Below are 22858 nucleotides of genomic sequence, written 5' to 3'. Positions count from 1 at the left end.
TCCTCCCCCTATTGTCTTGCCTTCATCTTCGATTGCTGCACACCACTGTCTACGTGGCGCTGCACTTTTCCAACTCTTGTCAGCCCCTCTTATCGATCTACGAACCACGGATCATCAGTCGTCATATTTCCGCGTTCATGTTCCTTTTTTGTTCGATGATGCGATCAAATCTTTTTATTATCGAAAAAATTACACCAAATTAAATATTTTCATTCCACCATATTTTGAAGATTTTTTCTGTTGTTCCGGTACAAATGTATATACCAAAACTTAAAATGAATAACAAGTATAATTATTTATCACGAAACATGCTACATGCATGTGCAGTGAGAAAACTTCCAAGTTTTATTATCAGAAATTGTCAAACTTTTCATGAAAAAATCGTGGACGGAAAAATGATCAAAGAAATAATATTTTCTACGAAAAACAGAAAAATGGTTTCGACGTTCAGAAATGATGAAAAACCAATAATGTAACCGACGAAAGTGTTGCAGTCAGCATAAAGCAATTTCATTGGAGAAAGTTGAAAAACCATTGTTCCAACGATTTCGAAAACAGAAACACGAAACAAAAGTCAAGAATGAATTATGACCGAAGGAATAATTGATTGTTAGTCTGAATTTATTAACAAATTGAACATTAATACAAAAATTTTTTTGTACATGAGATATTATCAACTTTTATTTTACATGTTTTGTTTACTGCTTTTTCCTGAGTGGAGTTATATAATTTCTTATCTCATGGATTTATCGTTATAGCAATAAATGTAACTAATGAAAAATTGTAACGTAACAAAAGCATTTAATCGTGGAATGTAAATGTATAATTTTACTAATTATACAGAATTTTTTTTCAATGAAACGTAAAAATATTGGTGTAGAGTTTTATTGCATTCCGGAGATATCAACGATTACATCTATTTTAAAAATAAATCTGATCAGATATATATTTTCCTCAATTATCAAATTTAAAAGAAAAATTTCTTTTTACATGTAACAATGCATAATTAGGAACAACGTTGGTCTTTTTGTCAGTTTTGTCGTTTGATGAGAATAACTTCAATAAAGTACGATATGCACGGTTCAAATATTTAATCCGTACGTATAGAAAAAATTTTGAAACGATACTTTTCGACATAATCATACGAAAACTCAGGCAATTATCAGTAAACACTTTGTTATTTTTTTTTATTTCATGTAAGCTTTATCCTAAAATCGGATATAATCTGAATAACAAACGATCAACGATTCGTCATAAACCAATTTTTTAAATTATTTGCTTTTTCCTATTATTTGCTGGTTCACGCGCCGGCTTATTCCTCTCCACAATGTATATTACAACAATCTATACATAAGTAATGATCGAAAATCACAACTGTGGTCTGTACAATATTTTATTCTCTCTGTATTGAAAAATAAAGTAAAACTAGAAGAAAAATAATGTCACCAGGTGGTGAAAATAAAATGACGAACGAATTAGTCACGAGTCTCTAAGGTCTCGCCATGTGCGTTGGCACTAAACTTCGGTATCAAAAAAGACGCCGTTGCGACTCAATATCTTCGCGAACGAGAATTCTCGAGGCGAAAATTAACAGCAGAAAAAAGGAGAGAAGAACTATTGATATCTGCATCAATAGAGCAATTGTGGTTTAACGACTGACCCTTTTACAATCATGGACCACTATCGTGATCGGTGTTTTGTTACATGTTCCATCGAACATGTGTTCGGAGACAGATCTGATATGCTACAAACCCAGATTTGGTTCCTCCTCCTGTCGGATGCACAATTGGCTTTAAATGATTATTCATAAGCACTATAAACAGAAGAAGACCTAAAAAAATGTTGTATAAAATAAAAATCCTTCTTTCAGGATTATTGTCACTTGTGGTTAGTTTTCGAGTTTAAGAACACCGGAAAACCGTCACGACGAATTGTCCTTGAAATTCATGACGCCATACGAGAAACTGAGATCCTTTCTCAAAATTTTCAATCCGTAACAGCTGTACAGAGTTTGAGAGATTACCCAAACGCACAGTCAGTCAGATTCACAACAAAAGAACGGTCCTGAAGCGATCATCTTCCAGTTACAGTTTTATGTTTAAAAAAAAAAAAGGAAAATGAGCAAAACAAAATCACTTCAGAGCCTTTTGAGCTGTCATATTTTTCAACTGTTGCTTATATATTTCTGCTTCCTCTTCTTTCTTCAAAAGCTGTTTTCTGTATTCCGCTGCTTGTCTTCGTGCTTCTTGCAACTGTCGATTTAAAAGTGCTATATCCATTACCGGCTCGTTACTCTCTTCCGCTGAATTTACATCTTCTGTTATTTCCTCTATTTCATCGTCCAAATGAAGTACCACTGGTTTTGTCACGTTCGGCGTCACGCCAATAATTTTTTTCTGCAAATTAAACGTATATTGATTAAATTATTATCTGTTATAAGAATCAATTGAAGATAATTTTGAAGAATTCTATTTTTCACTAAAAAATTTTGGTATTCAGAGATTCCTTCAAATACCAAGAATTTCAGTGGATTCTTGTCAAAACGCTGCATATTTTTGAACATTTTGTTTTCTTGAAAAATCCGTCAAAATTCGTTTGGTATCCATGACATTCGAAGTGATTTTAAATTGAAATTTTTTTCGCTTTTTATTAAATTGCCAAGAAGCAAAGTTTGAACAAAATTTGCGGCAATTAAAGTTTATGAATGAAAAATGTTTGGAGTCAGGAACAAACCTTTGCTGCAGGAATTACAGCTTTCGCTGGCTTGACGGAAGCCATTGGATTGTTACCAAGTGAAGTGAGAAACAATTTGCCCGGTTGCTTATCGGTATTTCTCTTTAAAATGTTGGGTCCCCGAGGAGTCAGTGTCGTTGGATTGTGTCCCAGTATTTGATCGGCCCTTATCGCAATGACTTTTCTCGAACCACCTCGACGTGTGCCAACGTGAAGCCTCTTAACGCCCATGGTTGGCGGCGATCTTGTCAAATTGAGCGCGAGTTTACCTGCTTCTGTATTTTGGTAATAACGAAACGGTATAAAATAACTATGAAAAACACACCAGATGTCAATGAAATTGAACAAAAAAATACTAAGCGTCACAGGTTAATTTTTAAAAATGTGCGAAAATGAAACAATTATTTTAGCAGGAAAGTTTTCTACCTGTAAGAACTACTGTTCTCCCACTCTCCATAGCGTTTTCCACGATACTAGCATCATTGTCGACAGGAATCATAGTTATTCCATGAGCCTCGAGCAGTCTCAAGGGTTGCTCCAAACCTGTCAAGTTTTTGTGTTTTTTCAGAGCACTGTGATCGGAATTCGTTAAATCGTCGATTAGTTCGGCGTCTCTGTCTTGTTCATCGTCGCTCGGCGCAGCCATACGGATTTGTTGGAAAATCATTCGTTGTTTTTTCCCAGTTTGAGCTGAAAATTCAGTGAACACGTGTTATGCAAATTTTTCATGAATAGCACTTCAAGTAAAAGAATTTCTAGACACTCAAAGAAGTTTTAAATACTATCTATTTCTTAAAATTGTGATTTTAGAATTACATTTAAAAAATTATAAAGTTCAATTTTACACTTGACTTCTACCGAGAAACACTTTTTAAATAATGATAGAAATAAAGGAAATTTTGTTTTGCAACAAACCTTGAGCTAATTTTTTCTTCTGTTGCTGCTGCTGTTGTTGCTGTTGTTGTTGCAGTTGAAATTGTTCTTGCTGTTGTCTCTCAGCTTCAAGTTGGATGAGACTGTGTGTTGCTTCCTCCAATTCAGCGCTATTCGCTTGATTCTGTTGTTGCGCATGTACACCCAATATTTCTCTTTCTTGTTGAAGAACATCAACGAGGTCAAGACGATCGTGTTCAAGGGCCAGGCTAATTGGAGTTTTATCGAATTTACTTGTTGAATTTGCATCTGCTCCATGCTCTAATAAAACATTCATCACTTCTATGTGTTCCCGTTCTACTGCCCAATGAAGAGGCGTCATTTTGAGCTGGCAATAAGAAAGAAAAATGGTAAAATTTTTCTATAACAAACAAATAAATATGAAAATGAAATTGATCAATCAACCATGTCTTTGCTGTCTACGTCAGCACCGTAATTAAGGAGTAGTTGTGCCATTTCGTTGTGACCTTCGTAAGCAGCCATATGTAGGGGTGTTCTATCCACTTTTGTTCTCGCATCTCGTGAAATGCCAGCTCTCAATAGCACTTCTGCCGTTTCTGTGTGATTGTTCTGAGCTGCGAGATGCAATGCGCTTGTGCCTAACTGGAAGACATTCGTTGAAAAGAAGATTTCAATTTATAGCGTGGAATGTACAATATTAAATCATTGCAACAGACATAATTGAGTTTCACAAATGATAGTATTAGAAAAAGCGCATAACCGACTCAACATAACTCAAATCCATTTTAGAATATGGGACTTGAAGAGAAAAAAAATTAAAAGGGCAATTTTTTGTTTGCATTCAATCTTTTCCAACTGAAAGTGACACTGATAAACATGTTTTTTCTACTTACCCAATCGGTAGTAAAAGGAGCACCTCTGCACATGAGATCACGGACAGTATCCGTATCACCATTTTTGGCACTCATCAAAAGCTGCTTCCCCAATTCTACTATCGACACGGCATCCTGCGATTACCATTTCATTATTTTTCATTAATTTTCTCAAATTTAAGTCTAGTACTATTTCAATTATGGAATTCGCATTAAAGCTTTGTATTTTTTTGTCTTGGATATTTCCTAAAGCTTTACATTTGTAAGAATTTTGCATACTAACAGGAATGAAGGTGTCCGAATTGAGTGCCTCAACATCATTGTCGCAAAGAGTTTCAGCTTGCATTTTGCCCAGCAGACGTTAAAAATCCTTTGCGATGAACAGGCTAAAACGAAATCATCCCTGACGGTAAATTCGACAATTTGAATTCGATCAACAATCATGAAATCACGTGAATTTTTCATGTTTCGTTTTGGTTTCAATGTGAAAAAAAATATTAGTGTTTGTTCCAATTCTTGATATTCACAACTGGCTGCTGCTTACGACAAATAGAAAAAGTAAAAGTTGAAAAAAAAAAGAGAAGATAAAAGTAGGTCGTCAATAATGAACGAAGTGATCCTCGTCCGCGGTTCTCACGCGTACACCTTGATTTCATTTCCAAAACTAACAACACATTCTGAACCAACAAGTGTTTCCACACATATCATTGTTTCCTTGTTTTTTTCTTCTTTTCTTTTCGTTTTTTTTAAAGATTCGTTCGTACAGGATGTTTTTATTTTGCCATCTACGTGCACAGTGAACTTCCTGTTCCTGTCCGCGTTAAGCGGAAGTCCCTTGCCATAGGCTCCGCGTTTTATTTACGAACGGACGACCCATGCACGCACCGAGCCAACTCGCTATTGTTTTTTTTTACTCACGTCAGTATCATTGTTTAACGTATGTTTACTGTTGATCGCAATATTAACGAGGCTCCGCGCACAGTTTACAGGAATTCTCGATGTCCACAGCCTTCTTGATTTATCGTCACCAAGATATTTCTTCAACATGGCGACCGCGGGTTCGCGCTAATTGTTAGCACCTTCTATATGTATAGATATCGTTTTACGGACTCTAGAAAATGCGATGATTGCGACGTCTACGGGGAAACTTTTCAATGAAAATTTACTATCGAAACGTTTGAGGTTATGTCAACAATGACTCAATCGGTAACTACAAGAAAGCAGAGGTCATGTCATATGCACCGCCGCGGCACACGCGACAAACGTAAATCGGAATGTCAAAAAATATATAGTTCAACACAGAACTCGAACCTACCAAACATTGTCTGTTGAAAAACACAATCTCTTTAGAATTTCAATCATCACCATCGTATTCGTCATTTGTCAAGTGATTATATATATTAAGCTTCTTTATTTCGTTATAAATATAACACGTCGCGAATGTTACGACGCATGTGAATGAAGCCAAATATTGGAACTTGCAATGGAAATTGTACTCAATCATATGTGCTTTCGTGTTCGTATGTATTTACATATGTACATAAAAAATTGCACAGTAGGTTTTTGACAAGTAACGTTCTAGTGTCATATTCAACGATCGCAACCGATATTTCGAATCAAACAGCAATATCTGTGGGGGCGTATCAATTTTTTTAAATTATTCGATACCAGTGTATACACGTATACATATATACACGTCGTCAGTGAAAGCCATCTCGCCACTATTTAATGGATGACGGTCACTTATTTTCTCTGTTAACAATTGAATGTTCTTACAAAAAACGCAACGGGCCGAAATGACATTTTAGTTTTCTACTATTGTGAGCTATTATTGTTGTCGTTGACGTGGCATAAAGTGCTCTCTTATTAATATGTCGAACATCGATGTAGAAGGTTTTTTACTAATCGAATTTTCGTCAAATGTATAATTATTGTGTATTAATTAAAGATTCAAGTGCGATTTTAGTGATTTTTCAAAATATCCACGAATAATGGAAGCTACCAATGGTCAACTGCAAACGAAATACCAGAAGATCGCGACGGAATATTCGAAAGTAAGAAAATAGTTTTTAACATCAATTATTTCAATGGTTATGGAGAAAATGAAAATTTGTTGCATCAATCTGTCTCGATTGAACTAACGTCTTCCAGAACTATTGATAAATCCTATAGTGTCAATTCGGCAAAGTTTTTTGAGCTGTTAAATAATCAAGTATGATGAAAAATTGACTATTTTGAAAATTATATGGTATGTCAATGAATGAATCATGTTTTTTATAATGGTAATATTTTTTGTTTAGATTCGTGCACAGGCCAATGTGTTGAAAAAAGCTGTAATTGACGAACAAGTACGAAATGTCGAGATAAGGGAACAGCTAAAAGAGAAAGATGTGGAATTACGAAAAGCTGAACAAGAGTTAGATAGTTTAACATTTAGAAATCAACAATTGACCAAGAGAGTTACTTTCCTTCAAGAAGAATTGGACCATGTTCAAAACAAGTCTAAAAAGGGTAGAAGCAAATCGACAGAGAACAAAGATCCCCAAGTCGCTCAACCTAATCACATTTATGTGGAGGAATTTCAGAAAAAAATTATGGAAAATGCTCAATTGTTGTCCCAAATTGCAGACAAAGAAGGTGAAATTGAATCTCTTAATGAGCGAATCATTCACCTTGAATACAAACTCAGACAGTCGGAAAAATCTAAAATTGAATTAGATAGCAAATATCAAGAGCGCGTAGACAAACTTGAGAGAGAAAAGAATGATGTTCAGCGAAAATTAGCAGAAAAACAGAAACAGGAAGAGACAACTTCTTGGTCAAGCGTCGAGGGAACAGATTGCAAAGTCAGCCTAAACAACCATCGACAGAACGATCAATCTCCTTTTTCATCGCCCTCCGTCTCACGTAGATCCTCCAAATCGTTGGGAGATCCGAGAACAGCAAAAATTACTGGTACTGATGACGAGTCTCGTGACGAATTTGAATTCGTTAAGCTCGCAGATCTTGAAAAAGAATTAAACCAGTGGAAAGCTGATTATCATATCCTCAAAATAAAGTACGACGAGATGCAGCAAAAAGAAGCTTCAGAGACTAGTCAACTTGCAAAAAGTCTTTTAGAACCTGTGGAAATCAGTAATATGGTACTTTTTGTTCATTAGAATTTTTCCATCACGATTGTTATCTCATGATTGAGAAAGTAGAAAAACTCGTATACCTTCTTTGATAAATTCTGGGAAAAAATTCCAAGAAAAATTAAGAGAAATATCAAACGACCAACTCAGTTATTCAAATACGAATTCACTGTATCTTTTATATCGCCTGGATATATCTGACTTCGTCATTTTAATTGTCATTTCAGCTTGGTCGATTAAATGCACCCTTCACAATACCAGAGGAGATCGAAACTCGGGAAGCCAAAATCCGGGATTATTTTTTGCGTGAGATTGACAAGTTGATAACGGAGAAGCACATTTGTCACGTAGAAAATTTAGCCATAGCTGCTAATGTACGAACTTTTACAGAAAATAATTTGAATCTATTTTCGAGTTTTCTTTACGTCAAATTATATATAAAAAATATGAAAGTTGAAAATAATCGTGGAAATGGAAGGAAAACATTACATTCTAAAGACTAATTGAGTTCATTGAAATTTCAATTAAAATTATTACATTTCTTCCCACGTTTCAGTATCACAAAAATTTTACGGAAAATTCACGCCAAACTTCTTATAGTGTCTGAATCATTAAGACTAAAGAAATATATTATGTTCGGCAGAACGAAGTGTTGAACGTTCATCTCGAGACAAGCGAATCAAAGCGTGAAAAGTGTGAAACCGCTTTGCACGAGACGATGTTGAATTGGACGAGTTTACAAGAGGATAGAGAAGTAAGAGAAGGCAATTATAAATCACAGTTGAGCACAATGAGTGAGCATCTTGCAAATATGAACGAGAAATTAATCCGCCAAACTGAAGAAATACAACAATTGAAATTCGAACTTAGTAACAAGGTACATCATTTACGCAATAATTTTTTATGACTTTACAACATTCTTCCCAACATGTTTTTTGTTTCCAGAATGTAAAAAAGGGAAAGCAAAAATGAACATAAACAGGTGCTCTTTAGCGATCAACGACATTCCAAAATATTTTCCTCAGCGTGCTCGAATTTGTGTACATAATCGAAAACCATGAAAACTACATAAGTTTCAAAACAAAAAAAAATTGAAACGGATACCCACCAAATTTGGTGATACCAATTTATTTGTAGATATGCGGCTCTTATTTGATCGATGTTATTACTTCTAAGATGCGAATAAGAACATGATGGAATAAATTACTTTTCAGTCTATGAAGCAAAATTTCGTCAAATTATATTTCGAGGGTCACATTTATTCATTATTTAACAAAATATATACAATATTTTTATTTCGAATGTAAAATCAAAAATAATTTACACTACCATCTATCGTGTACAGCCAATTTCTCCGTGCGTCCTTCTGCAATGATTTTGGTCAGTACCTAACGCAATTTCATTGACAAATTTGATAGAATCGATTCATCAGGCTAATTATTTGCTAGGGTTTTTGAGATTGAATTGAATCAATCGACTTTTATTGCAAAACTTGCACCACAACTGCAACCTTGCTCAGCCAATGGATTACTTGTTATTCTGAACGCCGATCGAATCAATTCGGAATGATAATCTATTGTTGCACCCTTAACATACTCCAGAGACGTCGAATCTATCACTACCTTGGCTCCATCTTTTTGAAATATCCTGGAAAAATAAAATTTCATTCTTATCTACTTATATAGCACTACTTTTGTCAAATTCTTCTATAGTTTAGGTTAATTGCAGATTTTGAAAGAAGTCTGCAAAAATTGGCAAGTTATCAAAATCATTGATTTACTTTTCAGCTATTCTGACATCGCGCGAGTATTAACAATAAAACACGATTGCTCTTGAATAGTGATTCCTCTGTCATCAAATTACATGTGTTAAAAATTTTTTTTAAAGTTTCAACAATTTGCAGATATCGAAATGCAAATCACAATGTTAGCTGGTGACTGATTTTTAAATTCCGAAAACTCTATTCGATTATTTAATGTAACTAAAAAATTTGGGGCAATTCCTTACTTATCGTCGTCGTGAATCGTTGAGTCCAGATCAAATTTGTACTGAAAACCTGAGCATCCTCCCCCTTCAACGGTAACTCTTAAACACGTACCATTTTGCGAAATTTCTTTGAGACGTTTGACGCAGTTGTCGCTAATAATAAGAGCATCCTCATGCGATTCAATCGCAGTTTTAGTCGCTAAACCTCGAAGTTTACACGATGTGACATGATTCAGAGGCGATCTATTAGATTTCAAACGGTTTTCGAACGTTACTTAAATAAGAGATTTCAAGAAAATTTACAACCTGTCACAATAAATGTTTGAACCACATGGATACGTCGTACATCATTAAGAGTTTGGCAATAACAAACTTACATTAGTAAACGCGAAAAGTATCGATTCGATGCAAAATTCGAGGATAACCCCCACACCGCTTGACGTAGTTTCGCCATATTCTTAACATCGATCAGCTGATTGTGTGAACTATCTTTTTCTTCTCCTTAATGGCTATCTCCCATAAAGCCTGCTACACACGGTCAATAATATTGCACAATAAGTTTGTATGGTGTGTAGTGCGCCATAAATTTAAGATAGCTCAAATTTCTGTTCAATGATTGCGCAATAATGTTTTAATACTACATCTACACGTTCAATAATATTGTGCAATCACCTATATTGCGCAATATTATTGACCGTGTGTAGCAGGCCTAACCGGCATGTGCCACATCTCATTGGTAGGTTGGTAGAGATAAGTGAGAGGACCATCTATCGGGAAAAATTAAAAGGGATTGGCGGAACTTTCGAATTATTGTTCTTCTTTTCATTCATTTATCCTTTTTATTATATATTCCTTATTATTTTATCGGTGCAGATCGGACCTGTTCCGTTCAGTAGGGCACGGCAAATTTGGACAAGCTTGGTTGAGGGAATTGACTCTCAGATTAAACGGTGGATTTCCACCTTTCGTTATATAGTGTTTATATACCACGAGGTGTTACATCTCCTCCTCATTCCAGTAAATGCAGATCGACTCATATATAAAAAAAAAAAAAAACTACGTGAATATAAGAATGGAGTTAAATACATTGGCAATCAAGAGTCCAAAACTAGATGGGGATACCATTGTTGATAAAAAAGTCACATATAGGTCTTTTAAGGAAGTTTCGATGCTTTTCAAGAACAGATTTGTCAGGTTCGTACCTGGATTAATTCCCAATTTTCCCAAAACCGGAGCCAATTTATGTCTGGCACGACTAAAAAGATGACAAAACCAAAATAAGTGATTAATTGAGCAAGAGTAGTAACCGCACTCACAAGAGGCATCCTCTATAATACCTTTTTTTTTGGAGGTGATATGGAGTCAGCGTATGTCCAGACTTAATTCTGTTGATAATCGTAATTTATCTTCTGCTCATACAGGAGGGAGTGGAACCAGGATTTGGAGTTAAGGAAGTTGAGGCTGTACAGTCATTTTTTTTACCCAAAAGTGATGACCTGTACCTTTCAAAAGTTAGGCCAGTTTACAGTTTGGCAATGTTGCATACACTTTAAAGAAAAGTTGGGGAAAAAAAGACGAAAAACTGGTGAAAGCTCAGTCGAAAACACGAACAGTGACGATCCTAGCCTCAAAAAACTGCACGGGAAACAGATTATTATTAATATAATCTCAGCAAATCTCCTAATAAATCTGAAAAAAATTGACATTATTCGGCAAGCCTTGCTCATGTTGCCCAAAAAATTTCATATTTTTAGCATCATTTTTAACGGAGATATCACTGAATATGTCTTGACTTCCATAAGATTACATGTTATTTGGCCCAAATTGTTATTGATTTTTCTCAGCAACGACGCTCCTAAACTGTCTGAAAATTTAACTGATTTTTTTTTACACTTCACTTTATAAGATGCAATCGGTTTAAAAGCGGTGACACCATTTTCATTTTAATGCCTCGACTTCCTTAAACTGGCCGGCCAGTTTGCAAAAATTGGAGCCTTTTGAGATACTGGAAGACGTTATGTATAAAGTTTGGATGAGTCGATAAGTTCTTGTTTGAATATTGGGTTGACGTTGGACCATTCACATTTATCGTAGGGGTGAGAGATCTGCAATGATCTGGCGTAATTTGCAGCTCTATCTACAAATTCGTTTCCTGTAATACCTAAATTAGCAGGTACCCAAATTATGGAAGATTTTTTCCCTTTCAATTGCCATTGGAGTGCTAATTCTTTAATTTTTAGAATCAGGGGATCACCTTTGAAATTAGTATTTTGGCTACCTAAAGCTAGAACTGAGGATAAGGAATCCAATATAATAGTTATTTCAGAAATTCTCGTTTCTTTCAAGAATTGAAAAACTCGATAAAATCGCTGTCAATTCCGTTGTGAAGATGGATGAGAGATCGTTAAGCGAAATAAGGGATATAATGTCCTTTTGGAAAATCAGTGGACAATCTATGTTATCGACGAGTCGCAAGCAATGACGAGAAAAACGCGGCAGTTCGTTGGGCGGGTTATGTGTTTTACCTACGTCATGATGGTTGCTTTTTGAGCTCGAGCATTTGGAAGAAACTATAAACAAACTGTAGCGACTCCATGCGGCGATTCGAGGAAAGAATAATCGAAGATTCCCTTACCTCCATGATGGGCTCTGTTCCAGTTTTTTCATACTTTATTCGTTGCTTGTACAAAAATTATAATAAATATATATATAATTAAACTTTCTTTTTAGGAAATATTTTTACGTAATCAAGTTTTTCTATTACAAATGAATGAGCAAGGATTTTCGAGGAAGATTGGAACAACTGCTAGAAATTGAAAAAATAAAAATAAAATGAAAATTAGTTTAGTTACAATTTGAAAAACGAGAAACAATATAATTCTGATGCGTTAATCAGTTTCCGTTTCTGAGAGAGCTTCGGCGACAGGTTCAATGTTTTCGCGAGTTTCTTCCGGGTGATTGACTTCAGAGATTTTAATCTTGAATTGTTGTATATATCTGACCAAACGTTTGTCAGTTTCTTTCAACTGTTGGTGATAGGAGAAAAGAAAAATTAGAAAATCGGCATGGTTGATAACACGAGGTTGTTATAATAGTTTGATGAACCACTAATTTAGTTTATAAATCGAATAAAACAGGAGAAAACTCACCGATTCTTCGAGTTTATCAACCGCCTCGAGAACATTGTTTTTGAGCGTATTGTCCTCGAAGCGCACGTCCAAATATTTCAAAGACTTGAGCAAACTCTCCTGATCGATTTGGCTCACTGGATCGAGGGCTTCGGCTAAAATAGCCATTGCCAAATTATTGTGAACGTCGTAGGATTCGAAACCGGGTTTGTGATTTCGGCTGCTGGTCAAACTGAGAATGATTTGAGCCATGTGATGAGGCTCGATGGCTTGTAGCGGGCTCATTTCAGGCGCATTTACGAGAGTTTTCAAAGTCGGCATGAACGCCTGTTCCAACATTTCTTGACTTTCGGGAACACGAACGACGTACATTTTGAAAAAATTGCATAAACACTGGCGCAGATACACGTCGTCGACGCTTACTGGATTGTAGAGTAAAATCAGGAGCCGCGAGATCAACTGGGCTCCGCTTATTCTACCGTGTAACAACAATTTGCAAAGACCTTCTGTCGTGAGTGTTCGCAATTCCTGATCCTGCCGAATAATTGAAACTCGTTAGAGAAAATTTGTTAAACTTCAAGGAATCCTTCATGGAATGGCGGCTCGACGAAACGAAAAGGTCATCAATTGTACACCTACCCCATTATCGAGCAGGGCAATGAGCATTTTGACGAATTTTGTTGATCCATTGTCATTATCGTCCGATCTGAGACTCGTTCCGGTCATATCGTCCTCGGTATTGTTGCGCAATTTAACATGTCCGCTTCTCCTGTTTTTCTCTTTCGAATCATCGTGATCGTCCTGTACAATGCCAAAAAAGTCAAGACCGTACTGTAGCAGAAGATCGAAAATTGCTTGAAGACAAACGACCCAAACTCCTTGACTGTCTGGATCCAACGTAAATTGAAGAATGTACATCATCATGTGTTTTTCGGCCAATTGTTCATCGAGAAGACAGCATATAGCGACTGCCTTCAAGGCAAGAATATGGACGGCTGTATTTACATTCTGAAATTAAAAAAACGCTTATGCAATCCTGCGCTTCTAAGACGTAGTATAATCAACTTTTTCATTTTTTTTTACTCACGCCAATCATCGGCAGGGCCATATTATCATAAAGACTTCTCAACGTCGTCGTGAGGGTCGTTACCGATTTTGCAGCAGCTGCACTACCCATAATTGTTAAGCATTTAACCATAGTTTTGGCATCGCTTTTTTCCTCACAAATATTTTCAATTATTGCCACTGGATTGATCTTGCTTGTCTTCGCGTCGATCTCTTTCTGCATCTGTTCAATTTGCTCCTTCAGTTCTTGCGCTTTCAAAAAATTTCTGTTCTTTATAGCATCGTATTCTTCTTCCTGGATTTCGTTTAATTTCACCTTCAACTTTGCCACCTGCAATTTTAAACGCATAAAGTTATAATTATTTTCGAAATTCTTGTGTACAAAAATTCACCTTCCTACAATCTTGAATTAGATTTAATTTTCAAATACGTTAGTGCTTGTGATGAAATTATGACGGAATTTGTGATTTGAGTTTGTTTACCTCGTATTTGTTCTTACGTTCATCCTCCTCTGAAATTTGTGTAGAAACCGTTTGCCGAGTCGTTAATCTGATTTCGCTAATGACATGAGCCAGTGAAATCAAACGAGAGTCAACGTTCGGTTCGACGGTTTCCAAGTACAAAACCAAGGATTCGACAACCTTTTCGGAGCATTGTTCACTAAGCAGGGTATCCAAAATTAGTTGATTGAGATTAGAGCGACCAATCTCATCCGAGAGATCGTAGGTTTTGGCGATTTGGAAAAGTTGATAGAGAATAAATTTGAGGGTCGACAAATCGGCCGGTTCGTATTCTTTAGACTCGATCATTGTGACGAAATTACGAATGTAATCACAGAATTTAGTTAATTCAGGAAGGCAGTGCTCAACCTCGTCCGTACACCCTTCACGGTACAAATGTTCGATTAAACAACACCAATAAAGCACAGATTCGCTCGTTAGCTTGTCTAACGGTATCAGTTTCGTTTCCGAATCAATGGGAAGTTGCTCTAATAATTTTGTCAGCGAGTCACGTCTGCAAAAAATGGTCGGAATGTAGATTTAGAAAATAAAATGACAGAGTTGGTTGGAATTTTGAAAAAAACTATTATCAACGAACACTTTGTTGATGTAATTGATACTTACTTGAGCAATGTCTCAAGCGCCAACTTTGTAGTTTCTGTGGCAGTTTCAGCATCGAGAGCTCGCATGAGCTTCAAATAATTTTCCTTGAAGTGAAGTAACCAAGTAGGCAGAAGAACGTTTTTAACAAACTTGGTAACAATCTCCGATCTGTCTTTGAGCCCATCATTGAGCAAATCTTCTCTCTGTTTGATGGTCAAAGATCTCACAGTGATTTTACTGATGAATGCGTATGCCATTTTTCTCACACCTTCATCCACGTCTCGAGTTCTCTTCAAAACTACAGGCAGAGCTTTTTGATTTTTGGCAATAGCTGAGAGAATAGCTTTGCGAACGTCGCTGCTGGGATCTTTGGACAAGTGAAAAATGTACATTCTGATAACTTGACAATTCTCATCAGTCGGATCTTGTAATCGTTGCAAAGCAAGAGCAGCTTGAGCTCTAACTTTGGGTGATCTGTCCAGCAAGCGTTCCATCATGCTTGATGTTATTCTGTCGCAAAGACTGTCTTCAATAAAGGCATCATCGCCCATGGCATTCAACAGCATTGTAAGCAAGTGGCACAGACGAAAACGTACTGCCAAATCTTTGGCAGTGTGATGACTGAGAATGAAATCAAATATATGCATCAAGAATGGACACATGTGTTCGGACATGTTTTCTATAGGGGTGTACAAACTGGTGGCAAATTGCACAGCAAAAGAGAGTGTGTTCTCGACATGAGGATGTTTTTTGCCCACAGTAAGAGGAACTCGCAGACATTTGATGTATTCCTCAGCAAATACATCATGATCAACCTAAAAACAATGATTCATAATTATAAAACGTGAGTTAAGCATTGATCTCGCGTTGTTTATCGTTGTTAAGGAAATCTAGGTTAAGGAAAGGAATCGAAAACCATCAATTTCGATGTTTTATTCTCAACCAATAATTTTTTAATTGAATTGAAAAATGATATATCTATTGAACTGCGTGACTTGGTGCCTTACCTTCGAATAAAGCTTTTTCAATCTTTTTTGTTGAGCCTGATGCGATGTTTTGCTATATTGTACAGCAGTAAACGCATCATGCATAATCCCTACAACATCAATCGGCATTTCAACTGCTCTTTTATTAAATAATTATGGAAACATCAGTTACAGTTAGTTCATTTAGTATTTGAGGAATATTCGATGTACTTCGTATTTTATTTGTTTTTATCCACATAATATCTAGAAAACACGACCAAATATTTTCACCCGCCACTTTATATAAACACTTCTAGGCACTCACTGCTGCTCTGACTCCGACTCACTGCTCGATACTGCTACGCTGCTACGGTTATTTTTTCAAATTCAGCGTAGCCAACAGAGACGACGAAGAAGACACCAGTTTTACCAACCACCGCCTTCGCGGCGTATTTCAGGCCTGACGGCTCACCGCAATTTGGGGTTATCCGTTATACCTTTGATTATTGTTTCTATTGTTTATTTTGTTCTTGCAAAAAATATTGCTAATATAAGCGCTTTGGCATTATCTGCAAATGAAAGATGGATATCACAGACGGAAGCTGCATGGTCGAGGTAGTCACGTCAATCTAATAATTATAATCAAATGTCAATACAATAATCAAGTTTGCAAATTTGTTATGAGTACAAACGTGAATGATGTTATACTTCTCGTTTTTTAATTGTTAATTTGTTTATTGTGGTTGTTAATTGTAATTAATAAGTTGTTAATTGATCATTTAGAACTTGCTGAAAAAAACCTTCTTAGAAATATACTTTTGAGATAAAATAATTTCCAATGACTATTTATTTAATTTGAGTAGACACGATTTTGACATCATCCGTTCAGTGTTTATTTGAAAATTTGGAAAATATGATGTTGAATTTTATGCTATTCCTTGTCAATTTTCAGCTATAGAGTAAATAAAATAGCTAAAAAGGAGAATTCAAGGCTGGAAGAAAAAAGATGTAACATTCTTGTTCTGTAAATGTATATTTATTAAGAAACAAGATTATACAATTAATGTTACAGCTTCCCTTTGGGCCACCTCCAATATTCTCAGAGATAGAGGATGAATTACGAGAATACATAGAATGTCCCGAAAGATTGCCCATACATCAAGTAGAAAATGTTCAAGCATATTGGCCAAGAGAGCCGGACATACTTGCACTTATTGACTATGATCTTTCACCCGTTGGGACAACTTTGAAATTCGACAGAGACCCTATAACGGGTAAAATAAGCAACATGCGGGAAGACACGCTGCAAGGAGCTGGAGAAACAGCAAGAAATTCAATGTCTATGAGTCGAGCACCCGGTCCTCCCACTGAGGGAGTTCAAGGTCAATTTTCTCTCATAATATCCCTACATTTATTATCTGCTCCATTTTTTTTTGTATTTCATGGGTCTCAGTAAAAAAATATTTGTGAAACTTCGATTAATTTCCTTTCTTGTATTTCCTAATGAATTTAATGTTTATTTTAATAGTCACTTTGAAATGTCATCTGAAACTTATTGTACCCATTTCTGATCAATTAAGGCGTATGATCTATTGAAGTAAAATTTTTATTAAATTTAAGCATTTGAAGCATTGTTAATAAAAATGTTTATGTACTGTGAACTTATTGTTTCATTTCTGCAATTCAGGAAACTCCAGCAATTTTCCATTCTGGCCGGGAGGTTTTGACGAGCCAAGCGTCAGTAAAACTTTTTCTTCAAATGATCTAGATTTTGAGAACAATCTCAGAACACTGGCCAAAGGATTCAGATCAGGTGTGTTGTTTAAGAAAGACAATTTTACACCAAAAACAGTTACAGGTAACAGTGCAAAAAAAGTTGAGACAAAATCGAAACAAGTTGGGGATCGAAAGGACAAGGTAAACTTAATGGCGATGTTACGTGACGAGGAAAATCAATTAGGACTGTGGTCAGTTTCGAATGAAACGAAAGACACCGAAGTTAACGTGTCTCAAGTCGAGGACGATAACGAATTATCGAAATTGGCAGACGTGGAAGATATACCTTTAGAATCGTGGAACGTACCAATCATTAAAACTACTGACAAAACAACGAAAAATATGCACGCTGAATGGGCAGAACAATTGGACGTCTCAGTGCCGGTTGTTGATTTCGATAAAAAAGTACCTAAACCCGCGATGACCTTTGAGTACGAACTCGATACCTTCCAGAAACAGGCCATTTTGAAATTGGAGGAAGGCTGCAACGTTTTTGTTGCTGCTCACACTTCCGCCGGTAAAACTACCGTTGCTGAATACGCGATAGCGTTGAGCCAGCAGCATATGACAAGGTATAACAATGCTGATTCGACAATTTTGTAATTACTAAAAAATCAACGAAGATTAATATCAGGAAAGAATTTCTCGAACAATAACCATTTTCTTCTTTCCACAGAGTGATTTATACGTCGCCTATCAAAGCTCTGTCTAATCAAAAATATCGCGACTTTAAGAGAAATAAAGTGTTTGATAGCATCGGATTAATAACCGGTGACATGCAGATCAATCAAACCGCATCTTGTTTGATAATGACAACGGAAATTTTACAAACGATGCTTTACAACGCTTCCGAAATATTGCGTGATCTCGAGTATGTTATATTTGATGAAGTTCACTACATAAATAATGAAAACGTGAGTAAAACAGTATTAAGGTAGCTGACCGGCTACCCAGATAGTTTTTAGAAGCGACAAATAATTTCCGAGAGATTCATTATTTTCCAAAAAATAGCGCGGTCATGTATGGGAGGAAATCGTAATTTTGTTACCTTCTACTGTGAACATCGTAATGCTCTCGGCCACGGTTCCGAATCCTTTAATTTTTGCCAATTGGGTTGGAGGTATAAAAAAACGTAAAATGTACGTTATAAGTACGTTGAAGAGACCTGTGCCGTTGGAACATTACTTGTATCTTGGCACTGATGGAAAAACGAGAAACGATCGTGTCTTACTCCTCAACTCCGAGGGACAATTTTTATTGCACAAGTATGAAATCATCACATTTACGTAATTGGCCCTTTAGCTCCGAAACATAGGAAGAAAGAGTTTCAAATTTTCAACGGAATCTTCATTTTACTTTTTTTCGAAACTCCTTTCGTCGTACACAAAAACATAGTCTGTAACATTTGCTCATTATTCATTTCAGCTGGTACTCGGCTAAAAGTATGAAGGACCAAGCGGGTTCAAAACCTGGTCCGGATGATGCAAAGTCGAAACAATCTCTGAGATGCGCTAAAGATAAACAGCATATGAGAAGACTTACTCCGAAACAAGAAAAAACTATGTGGGAGTCGTTCATATATCATCTCAAAGAGAAAGTTCGTATTCGATTAAGCAATAAAGTATATCAATGAATTTTAACACGAGACTTCAAGTAGAATTATTAAAAACGAAAAACTCAACTCTACTGACACAACTGCTCGAATCTCTATTGCTATGAGTTTGCAAAGGGTTTTTACACGCTTTTTCGAATTAATTTTTCCACGGTCAACGACGGTTATACGAGTTTTATTGATTTTTCTTTCGATCATTGACACAAATTTTATTTCTTCGCCTGCAGGAAAATATGCCGGTGGTTGTTTTCACGTTATCGCGAAATCGTTGTGATGCCAACGCAGATGCTTTGACTTCAGTGAATTTAACAACTGAAACGGAGAAAGGTCACGTCCGTTCGTTTTTCAAGCGATGTATCCATCGTTTGAACGAGCCGGACCGCGAGCTGCCACAAATAAAACGAATGGAGTCTCTGCTGTTGCGAGGCATCGGAGTCCATCACAGTGGAATACTGCCCATTCTCAAAGAAATTATCGAACTTTTATTCCAGAACGGTGTCGTTAAGGCAAGAACAAAACTTAATATTTTTTACTTTGAGTAATGAAAAGATAAAATGTGCTAATCAAAGCCAACAGTTACACAGTAGCAAATCAAACTTTCAAATTTTCCACTGACATCCAAACTTACATAAAAAATCTCGAATTATAGATAAAAAAAGCAAATTTCAGAATCGACTGAATTTTTTTAGAGTTTTGTCGAATCTCAGATTACCAAAATTTGACAAATCTGACGCGTAAAATATTTTCAAATAAAAAATCGATCATTATTTCGTATGGTGAATCGCGAGATACGAGAAAATTTCCAGTATAAAGAAAAAGTACAGGATTGGCCGTGTTGATCGTAGTTGCTGTTTGCGACGGAAACATTCGCGATGGGAATAAACATGCCAGCACGTACGGTGGTGTTCGATTCGGTGAGGAAGTACGACGGTCGACAATTCCGTGCGTTGTTACCAACGGAGTATATTCAAATGGCTGGTAGAGCAGGTCGTCGGGGGCACGATGCGACGGGGACCGTAATGATAATGTGTAAAACGGAGATACCACATTTCATGGATTTGAAGGCGATGATATGCGGCCAGCCGGAAAATCTTCAATCTCATTTCAAGATCACATACGCGATGGTGTTGAATTTGCGACGAGTAAGTGAGTCCGTGAGCGTCGAGGACATGATGAGAAAATCGTTCAAAGAGATGAAATTGGCGAGCGGTGAAAAAACATACAGATCCGAGCTCGAGCGGATTGAAACGAAGCTGGCGGAAATGCCGCCACTCGATGATTACCAAAAACAGCTTACCGAATTTTGCGACACCGCGATCGAGTATATCGAAATCAGAAAACAAGTCCGAGGTCATTTGCTCAATGCAAAAAACGCTCTCAAGAGCTTGACCGAAGGACGAGTTCTACTCATTTCACATCGCTATCATTACAACAAACTGGCTATGTTGCTCAATGTGATTGAAAAAAATCATGAAAAACAGTATCGCGTTTTGATTCTTGATAATCCTTCTGAAAGACTTTCCAACGATGATTGGGACGATGATGAGAAAAAAAATCATTGGTACGAAATGATCGCACTCACGAAAGGACAACTCTTCGTTCCCGATGCGAGTCAAGCGTCTCATGCTTTTCTGACTATACCGGGCACGAGCATTCTAGAGATTACCAACTGTAATATTCGAGTTGATTGTGGACTCGTAAGAAAAGACTACGAAAAACGACAAATGGAACGGTTCAGGTGAGTTCACTGGATTGCCGTTATTTTCGTTGATTTATCAAAAAACAATTAAAAACTCATGATTCCTTTGTGTGAATCTCAACTTGTTTCAGAAATGATCCGCCGAGTCAAACTTGTCAATTAGCGATCCAAGAACTACTCTCATTGTCTTTATTGGCAGTACAAAATCCTCGAATTCTCGAGCCGTACGTTCAGTCGACTCTCAATAACCCAAATATGCGCACACAATTAAATTACATGTACAATTTGGTCGCAAAATTGTCCAAGTTCAATTGCACTCAAGTTCCTGACTTTGAGGAACAATTCGAAAAGGTTTTCTTGCGCAATGAGCTCGAAAGGGAAAGAGCCGATTTGAGACTCAAACTCAGCGCCGAAGGTCTTGCCCTTTATCCAGAATATATCAATCGTGTGAATATCCTCAAAGATTTGAATTACATCGACACTGACGACAGAGGTATTATAAGATGAAACATTGATTATGAATCGTTTTCCTTCGGAATTTACACAGTTTTGATAAATTTTCCGTTCAATGGTTGACTCTGAAGTTTTACATTTTTCCGTTTTAATAAAATTTGCCTTTATTTAATGACGTGGAAAAATATTGAAAATTTTTTGGAAAAGTATTAAGCCGGATATTAAATTTGAAAGTAATTTGAAACAATTAATCGAAAGGAATCGGTTTTACAACAAATTCTTCCAAAGTTCGTGCTAGCTATAAACATTGACTTATTTGAACTTAATCCTCAGTGACTCTGAAAGGACGTGTTGCTTTGGATATGGGGACCCATGAGCTCTTGATAACGGAGCTCGTATACAGAAATCTACTGACCAATTTGCATCCCGCAGAAATAGCAGCTCTCTTGTCAGCGTTGATCTTTCAGCGTGGCGGTGACAACACGTTGCCGCAACTTCCGCTTTTAAAAGAGGTATAAACGAAAAATAACATGGCAATTCTAACATACAAGTTTTTGAATTGTAATTTTTATCGTGAATATTTAAAACTAGAAATAATCGAGTTGGACATTTTATCGAGTTATTTTTATTGCAGAGTTGCCAAATGATGGAATCAGTGAGAGGGGAAATCGAGCAAATGGAACAAAAGTATGGGGTTGAACCGGTGGAACCTTTGAATTTTGGCCTCGTCGAGGTCGTCTATGAATGGGCAAGGGCCGAATCGTTCGCTAAAATAATGGAGCTAACTGATATCCAAGAGGGAATAATAGTGCGTTGCATACAACAATTGAACGATACACTGCGAGACGTTAAAACTGCCGCGACGAGGATCGGTGAAACGGTGCTGAAGGAAAAAATGGAAGAAGCATCGACGGCGATCAAAAGAGATATCGTTTTTACAGCTTCTTTGTATACTCAGGATTGAAATTTTTTTACACACGTCTTTATAACGAACAATTTTATTCTATCAGAATTGTATAACCGACCAATTCGCGACGAAATGTTCAAAATTCTTGAAATGTTCTTGCATTTTTGTAGTACATGTGAAAAATTCAGAGATATTCAAATAGAAAAACAATTTTGATAAAAATGCCTTTTGGCTTGATGAAAATGGTCAGTTTTGGAAAAAAAAAACAAGAAAAAATGGTTGTCTCGAATGTTCCAAATGAGAATTTGTTCAGAAAATCAATAAATTAATTACATTATTGAAAATAATTATTCGAAATGTAAAGAAGATGTCTGGATTTCCGGATATTTTGATGTTAAAATTCTGATGGAGTAAAATTTCAGTCGAGGCACGTTCTCGGAAAAAATACGTCGTGTCGACGATGAAAATATTTTCAACGTGGGGAGCGATGTCGTGACAAATAAAAGTGACTCTTTTAACGAATAGTCCATT

The 22858-nt window shown here is 36.4% G+C and overlaps 5 protein-coding genes across 10 annotated transcripts; 2 read left to right on the top strand and 3 right to left on the bottom strand.

Moving 5' to 3' along the window:
• Window positions 1-603: 603 nt before the first annotated feature.
• LOC122409583 (GA-binding protein subunit beta-2-like) lies at window positions 604-5587 on the bottom strand. 4 transcript variants are annotated; one of them, XM_043417263.1, is made up of 8 exons: window positions 5044-5587; window positions 4783-4885; window positions 4521-4634; window positions 4072-4269; window positions 3649-3994; window positions 3160-3423; window positions 2734-3008; window positions 604-2396 (listed from the first exon to the last, which is right to left on the bottom strand). In XM_043417263.1, exons 2-8 carry the CDS (start codon window positions 4843-4845, stop codon window positions 2133-2135), a joined length of 1524 nt encoding a protein of 507 aa, XP_043273198.1. In that variant the 5' UTR covers window positions 4846-4885; window positions 5044-5587; the 3' UTR covers window positions 604-2132. The 4 variants fall into 4 exon arrangements, with proteins under 4 accessions (XP_043273198.1, XP_043273200.1, XP_043273199.1 ...); XM_043417265.1 differs by having other exon boundaries at window positions 5264-5587; XM_043417264.1 differs by having other exon boundaries at window positions 4783-4902; window positions 5418-5587.
• A 155-nt stretch (window positions 5588-5742) lies between these two features.
• On the top strand, window positions 5743-8861 carry LOC122409585 (protein phosphatase 1 regulatory subunit 21). 3 transcript variants are annotated; one of them, XM_043417268.1, is made up of 6 exons: window positions 5743-5886; window positions 6466-6553; window positions 6800-7642; window positions 7861-8007; window positions 8277-8510; window positions 8579-8861. In XM_043417268.1, exons 2-6 carry the CDS (start codon window positions 6491-6493, stop codon window positions 8603-8605), a joined length of 1314 nt encoding a protein of 437 aa, XP_043273203.1. In that variant the 5' UTR covers window positions 5743-5886; window positions 6466-6490; the 3' UTR covers window positions 8606-8861. The 3 variants fall into 3 exon arrangements, with proteins under 3 accessions (XP_043273203.1, XP_043273202.1, XP_043273201.1); XM_043417267.1 differs by lacking the exon at window positions 5743-5886 and adding an exon at window positions 5910-6019; XM_043417266.1 differs by lacking the exon at window positions 5743-5886 and adding an exon at window positions 5934-6019 and having other exon boundaries at window positions 6448-6553.
• Window positions 8862-8871: 10 nt separating this feature from the next.
• Window positions 8872-10202, bottom strand: LOC122409590 (iron-sulfur cluster assembly 2 homolog, mitochondrial). Its single transcript, XM_043417274.1, has 3 exons — window positions 9997-10202; window positions 9641-9862; window positions 8872-9280 (listed from the first exon to the last, which is right to left on the bottom strand). The coding sequence occupies exons 1-3, from the start codon at window positions 10071-10073 to the stop codon at window positions 9103-9105; spliced, it is 477 nt and encodes a 158-aa protein (XP_043273209.1). The 5' UTR covers window positions 10074-10202; the 3' UTR covers window positions 8872-9102.
• Window positions 10203-12245: 2043 nt separating this feature from the next.
• Window positions 12246-16231, bottom strand: Cap-G (Chromosome associated protein G). Its single transcript, XM_043417088.1, has 7 exons — window positions 15923-16231; window positions 14937-15730; window positions 14295-14826; window positions 13835-14143; window positions 13387-13755; window positions 12769-13281; window positions 12246-12645 (listed from the first exon to the last, which is right to left on the bottom strand). Exons 1-7 carry the CDS (start codon window positions 16028-16030, stop codon window positions 12508-12510), a joined length of 2763 nt encoding a protein of 920 aa, XP_043273023.1. The 5' UTR covers window positions 16031-16231; the 3' UTR covers window positions 12246-12507.
• Window positions 16232-16328: 97 nt separating this feature from the next.
• Window positions 16329-22845, top strand: tst (twister). Its single transcript, XM_043416774.1, has 11 exons — window positions 16329-16495; window positions 16953-17262; window positions 17568-18228; window positions 18333-18570; window positions 18668-18921; window positions 19082-19253; window positions 19496-19774; window positions 20114-21006; window positions 21099-21460; window positions 21754-21932; window positions 22055-22845. The coding sequence occupies exons 1-11, from the start codon at window positions 16463-16465 to the stop codon at window positions 22382-22384; spliced, it is 3711 nt and encodes a 1236-aa protein (XP_043272709.1). The 5' UTR covers window positions 16329-16462; the 3' UTR covers window positions 22385-22845.
• The last annotated feature ends 13 nt before the right edge of the window (window positions 22846-22858 follow it).

The sequence above is a fragment of the Venturia canescens genome, chromosome 4, assembly GCF_019457755.1.
Source record: "Venturia canescens isolate UGA chromosome 4, ASM1945775v1, whole genome shotgun sequence".
In the NCBI taxonomy this organism is placed as follows: Eukaryota; Metazoa; Arthropoda; class Insecta; order Hymenoptera; family Ichneumonidae; genus Venturia; species Venturia canescens.
This window is presented reverse-complemented; position numbering and strand designations above follow the sequence as displayed.

Excerpts from the sequence above, each read along its gene's own strand:
- tst (XM_043416774.1), top strand. The coding sequence starts at position 16,463 with ATGGATATCACAGACGGAAGCTGCATGGTCGAG. Across the intron at positions 17,263-17,567 it reads TCCCACTGAGGGAGTTCAAG|GAAACTCCAGCAATTTTCCA; the intron begins GTCAATTTTCTC and ends TCTGCAATTCAG. Across the intron at positions 21,461-21,753 it reads CATCGACACTGACGACAGAG|TGACTCTGAAAGGACGTGTT; the intron begins GTATTATAAGAT and ends CTTAATCCTCAG.
- Cap-G (XM_043417088.1), bottom strand. The coding sequence starts at position 16,030 with ATGCCGATTGATGTTGTAGGGATTATGCATGATGCGTTTACTGCTGTA. Across the intron at positions 14,827-14,936 it reads GCGCTTGAGACATTGCTCAA|ACGTGACTCGCTGACAAAAT; the intron begins GTAAGTATCAAT and ends CATTTTTTGCAG. Across the intron at positions 12,646-12,768 it reads TTGATAAACTCGAAGAATCG|TTGAAAGAAACTGACAAACG; the intron begins GTGAGTTTTCTC and ends TATCACCAACAG.
- LOC122409590 (XM_043417274.1), bottom strand. The coding sequence starts at position 10,073 with ATGGCGAAACTACGTCAAGCGGTGTGGGGGTTATCCTCGAATTTTGCA. Across the intron at positions 9,863-9,996 it reads TACTTTTCGCGTTTACTAAT|ATCGCCTCTGAATCATGTCA; the intron begins GTAAGTTTGTTA and ends GAAATCTAATAG. Across the intron at positions 9,281-9,640 it reads ACGATTCACGACGACGATAA|GATATTTCAAAAAGATGGAG; the intron begins GTAAGGAATTGC and ends TTATTTTTCCAG.
- LOC122409583 (XM_043417263.1), bottom strand. The coding sequence starts at position 4,845 with ATGCAAGCTGAAACTCTTTGCGACAATGATGTTGAGGCACTCAATTCG. Across the intron at positions 4,635-4,782 it reads ATTCGGACACCTTCATTCCT|GATGCCGTGTCGATAGTAGA; the intron begins GTTAGTATGCAA and ends TGGTAATCGCAG. Across the intron at positions 3,009-3,159 it reads GAGAACAGTAGTTCTTACAG|AAGCAGGTAAACTCGCGCTC; the intron begins GTAGAAAACTTT and ends ACCAAAATACAG.
- LOC122409585 (XM_043417266.1), top strand. The coding sequence starts at position 5,958 with ATGAAGCCAAATATTGGAACTTGCAATGGAAATTGTACTCAATCATAT. Across the intron at positions 7,643-7,860 it reads CTGTGGAAATCAGTAATATG|CTTGGTCGATTAAATGCACC; the intron begins GTACTTTTTGTT and ends TTGTCATTTCAG. Across the intron at positions 8,008-8,276 it reads ATTTAGCCATAGCTGCTAAT|AACGAAGTGTTGAACGTTCA; the intron begins GTACGAACTTTT and ends TATGTTCGGCAG.